This window comes from Oratosquilla oratoria, chromosome 28 (genome assembly GCF_046742065.1).
Source record: "Oratosquilla oratoria isolate Oo_2021 chromosome 28, ASM4674206v1, whole genome shotgun sequence".
In the NCBI taxonomy this organism is placed as follows: Eukaryota; Metazoa; Arthropoda; class Malacostraca; order Stomatopoda; family Squillidae; genus Oratosquilla; species Oratosquilla oratoria.
The window spans coordinates 11,542,787-11,547,786 of record NC_134804.1 but is presented as its reverse complement, the minus strand read 5'-3'; the positions used below and the strand labels follow the sequence as shown (position 1 = coordinate 11,547,786).

General features: G+C 40.3%; 1 protein-coding gene across 1 annotated transcript; it reads left to right on the top strand.

Annotated features, from left to right (window-relative positions):
* The first annotated feature begins 510 nt into the window (after positions 1-510).
* On the top strand, positions 511-1,375 carry LOC143040441 (histone-lysine N-methyltransferase SETMAR-like). Its single transcript, XM_076211535.1, has 2 exons — positions 511-921; positions 1,013-1,375. Exons 1-2 carry the CDS (start codon positions 511-513, stop codon positions 1,373-1,375), a joined length of 774 nt encoding a protein of 257 aa, XP_076067650.1.
* The last annotated feature ends 3,625 nt before the right edge of the window (positions 1,376-5,000 follow it).

Here is a 5,000-nt window from a genome sequence, read left to right as displayed (position 1 = left end):
TAAAGAGGCATCTACATAAATCTAGTTTAATATTAAAAACACATAAGAGGTCATGGTTGTCAGTAACAAGCACTGATGGTATCATTATAGTCAATAAATAATGACCCCCTGAAGTGCAAATAATAAGTTGTATATGTAAAAGTACATGTCAAGTGATGGAAGTATATTGCATTTCCCGTGAAAGAGAATAGAAGCACTGAGTACGAGGGGGTATCGTAAAGTTTTAATTATCACCCGGAAGTTATTCAGCTATGTCGATAAATTTTTTTTTCAGTGTAATCACTGTTCCTCATGTAAATAATGGTGCAAAAATGTTCTCTTAAGTTTTATTTCTTTTGTTTTTACAGGGGGCTGCAAGATAGAGAAGATTGAGGATCACAGCATGATTAAGTTCCTGTATTTGAAAGGTTACAATGCTAGGCAAATCCATGATGAAATGAAGGCTGTCTATGGTGATGATTGCCCGTCATATGACATGTGAGATGGAAAAGGAATTTCTAAACTGGCCACATGTCCCTCACAAACGAGCTAAGAACTGGACGACCATCACTCACGAACAACAGTGCGGCCACGGTGAAGAAAATGGAGGATCTCATCCTGGAAGACCGACGAGTAACCATCCACGTGATCATGCATGGGACTGGTCTTAGTTACGGTAGTGTGTGGATAATTATTTACAACAAACTGCACATGTCTAAAGTGTCAGCACACTGGGTTCCGCGCTTACTGACTCCTCTCCAAAGGCAAACACAGCGTGACCTGTCGAGGCAGATGTTGACTCCTTTGGAGCAGGATGAAGAGGATTTCTTTGGTCGTTTGGTAACAATGGACGAAAGTTGGATCTATCTGTATGATCCAGAGACCAATGAGATGAGCAAGGAGTGGAAGCACACCATAGCCCCTCCCTCCAAGAAGGCTAATGTGCAGAAGTTAACAGGGAAGGTCATGCTATTTTTTTTTTTGGGGGGGGGGGGACTGTTGTGGAGTCATTCTCACAGACTACCTTGAAAAGGGTCAGACCATCACTAGCGCATACTACTGCAAACTTCTGAGCAAGTTGCGAGATGCTCTGATCAAAAAACGCCGCGGTATGCTTACCAAAGGAGTCCGTCTCCTTGCCGACAATGCATCCGCTCACTCATCTCAAGCTGCGGTTGTGGAAGCAAGGCGATGTGGCTATGAAATCTTGCCGCGTCTGCCCTATTCTCCTGATCTCACCCCAAGCGACTTTCTCTTGTTCCCAGAGATGAAAAATTCACTGTGGAGTCGGCGATCTGATGGCACAGATGACGTCATTCAAGAGGTGGAACAGTGGTTTTCAACGCAACCTGAGGACTTCTACAGTGGCGGCCTGCGGAAGGTCAAGAACCGATGAGAAAAATGTGTAACTCTGAACGGTGACTATATAGAGAAGTCTTAAGGATCACAAATGAAAATGAAGTTTCTGACCCGTTTACTTCGTGGTCACAATTGAAACTTTACGATACCGCCTCGTATACTGAGACAGTGCAGGAAATCTAATACTATTCATATTCCTCCTCTCCGTATTATATGTTTCTGCTTTCTTAGCTCTAGTGTCAAGATTCCCTTAGTAATTGATTAATTTATTTATTTATCTATTATTTATTTATTTAATTATTCTATGTTTTATTTTTTGTATTGCCATGACGTCCATAATCTTCATCGAATACTTCCTTTTTGGGCCTGTTCTTTCCTTATTCAGGTGAACCATTCCCCACCTCCCAGTGTACGATTCATCTTATTACCATATTCTATGTTTTATTTTGTTCTCCATTTTCTAACTACTGCACCTGTTCCCTCTCCATTAATCTATAGCTGCTCTTGCTCGAAAAAAATGTTGCATCTACTCTGACTGGTCGTTAATGACTAAGCTGGAAGTACGTTAACATTGATTGGTCTCCTATACAAGTATCTTTATCTATGGACTACAACCACATTTGACTGACATGAACGTTGATGAGTCAACAGGAACATATCAATAGTTGCAACAGCAGGAGATCCAAAGAGAATCTTATAGGCCTTGCTACAGTACAATTGCTTGTGGCTTAGTGGCATCTTATAGTTCTGACTAGGCGAGGACTGGAGCGAGAGTGAGTCAAAAGAGACGCATTGCCTGTGTACTCTGTTTAGTGGACCAGGCATCCATGTAAGACCAATCAGTTAAAAAGTGAAGAAACATGTGTGGATGGTTTCTGCCCTGAACTTTGACTTTCAAGATCCTTTTCAAGGTTAAACAGTAAAAATCAGCTAAACAGGTATTTATTCAATAAGATCAAAGCATGCTTGGTAAGTCTAGGCTTTAGGGTTATATGTTTGAAGTGCAATGTATGAAGCTATGCAATTACTCAATACACAAAAGGTACTCCTTTTTCAGTAATTTAGATCAATACAAATATTATGTCCTTATGTACTGAATAAACTATACAAATTCAGATGAACCATTTGCTTCTTCTAGGGCGGCTAGGTTATAACAGGCTACTGCATCACAGCTATAGGCAGGTGGACACTTGAGACCTTTCCTGAAGCAGGAGCATCGAGTCGTCCTACATTTAGGTTTGCATGCGCAGATCACAAGCCGAAGACAAGCATCTGGGGTAGGAGGAGGTGTTATTCACACAGGAACCAGGAAACAGTTTTTCCTTTACCAAAGTAGATGTGTCTAGTGATAATATCTGGATGTGTTCCTAATCTACTTGCAGCCAAATATTTACTTGGCAATTGGCACGTGAAATGTGCAGTTCCAGTGCATCCCTAGTTGGGGGCAACATCTCAAGGTCCTCCTTGGCCTTCAAAAGCTGGAGCCTGGCTTGGTTGACATTTGGTAATGTAGAAAAACTATACAGAAGGTACACAAACTGCCCAATTGGTGTAAGTTCTCTATCACGGCCAATTTCGTTAACCAGGAGTGGTTGACTATGAAAATTTGTCCAAAATGTTTCTTTTCATGACAATTGAAAACAGATTTTATGTCACATCCTGTTAGAGCATGAAAACTGAACAGGTTCTCTCCTTAATAGGTAGTGGAAGTCTTTCAGATACTGTGTATATTGGATAGCATTTCCTCTTCCTTGCTATCCCAGATATCATCGATACTTCAGCACGTTTGCATAGCATAAAGTGTAAAAGAAGCAACATCATATCTGTATCACTGAACTTGATAAGCAGCCTTTAATGACCTTCACTGACTGCCTCAAATGAATGGAGAATCAGTCTTGTATCAACTTCTTCCTGATTTCCTTAAAGTCGGACAGTTTGACTTCTTGTTTATCTGGCTTTAGTAGCATTAGAGAATCCATCTCCAGCCAAAAGAACAAAGCTAACTGGAACATCTACATCCTTCTGCGTGACTGCCTCAGACAGGAACCCGGCAAGGTGCGCTTTGTTCTTTTCCAACCCAATGAAACTACTCCTGACCTGAGGAGGTAGAACAGCTGGGCTATTAATGGTCTTGTAAATTCGTTTCCTTTTACCCACTCGGTTTTATCAAATAAATCTTGATTGATTCCTCTCCAATATAGTTGTCAAACACTACAACAACTCTCTTTAAGTGTTCTCCAAATTAGTTTGTCACATTACGTTTAAAGACCTCAGCATAGTCACCAAATGTTTGGCATCCATGAGGCTTTCCAAATGTTTGGATAAGTGCATGTCCATCAATGAGCACAAAGGTATTCATGTCAGCAACTGGAACCTCCATGGTTACACTTACTCCACACATCAGGAAACTGACAAGGTCTGCCTTTGGTGTTGAATTCATCTAGCTTCCAAGCTTGGCCTAGGACAGGGGTACAAGGGACAGCTTATGCTTGAGAATATATTCCATTTCCTCTGATTGACCTACAGTGACAGCAATCAGTAACCTTTACTACAACAGCTAATGGAAATGGCTACTTTGTACATATCTGCAAAAGTTTTTAGCGGTGCCCTCTGAGAGTAGCATGAAACTGTACATTTCTATCAATAAGCCGTTGTTTAATACTATGCGATGCTGTTTGCCTCAATCCTTAGCTGTGAAGAGATCAGTGACATCAAATGATGCAATGTCTTTGGTTGTTAATGATATAAGAGGTATACTTCTCTCCTCTGTTTCATCTTCTCTGCCTTCTTCATTCAATGTGCTGTGCACTCTATAAAACATTTACTCTTTCTAGATGCATTGCAAGAATCTCTACATTATCAACATCGCGCTTTATGTGTGATGCAAGAATATTAGAACGGGTCATAGGGGTCTCTTTCTCATAATTTTCCAAACTAAAAAAAAATATCTGGTGTCCTGGAAATGTATAACGTTCTGAAATTGTAACATAGAATTTGTCGATGGCTTGATCTTTCCTTCTGACACCTATGATGCCATTCTACATTTTCCAAGATCTGTTCACTCACTCGGTGGCCTAATCTGCAGAAAACTGATAAAGGCACCTTCTCGTTCTCTTCACAACAAAATTCCCATCCATGAATTCAGCATCTTCTGGTGCTGTCGTCTCAAGTCTTTTTATATCTGCAAGGTAGACAGGTCCCCATCTTGTATAATTGGTGTAGTCATGGATAGTCGTCCATGGCAGCACTGCAGCAAGTGCAAAATCCAATAACCATCCCTCATGGCTCTGATGAAATCCAGCAAAATTTGTACCATGTCCATATAAGCTGACCACGATCTGAAGTTCGGGTTGTCTGAGTGTTATACATCAAAAATATGTACATTTTTGGTTTAATTTAGGACTTTGGAATACTAAATCTTTACTTTTAATAGATAAGACAATGCCATTTTATTAGCTTCTTTAATCAGAGAGTGCCCTATCACAAAAACCAGGTAAAATCCAATTTTTTTACCACAGTGACCATGATGACCTTCAAAATGACCTTTAGATTCAAATTATGAAATGGCATCCACCCAAATCTTTTCTACCTCCCCACACTGAAAATATTCCACGTAGATGTCTGCTATGAACATGCGATGTAAGAATAAATCTGGAATAGTT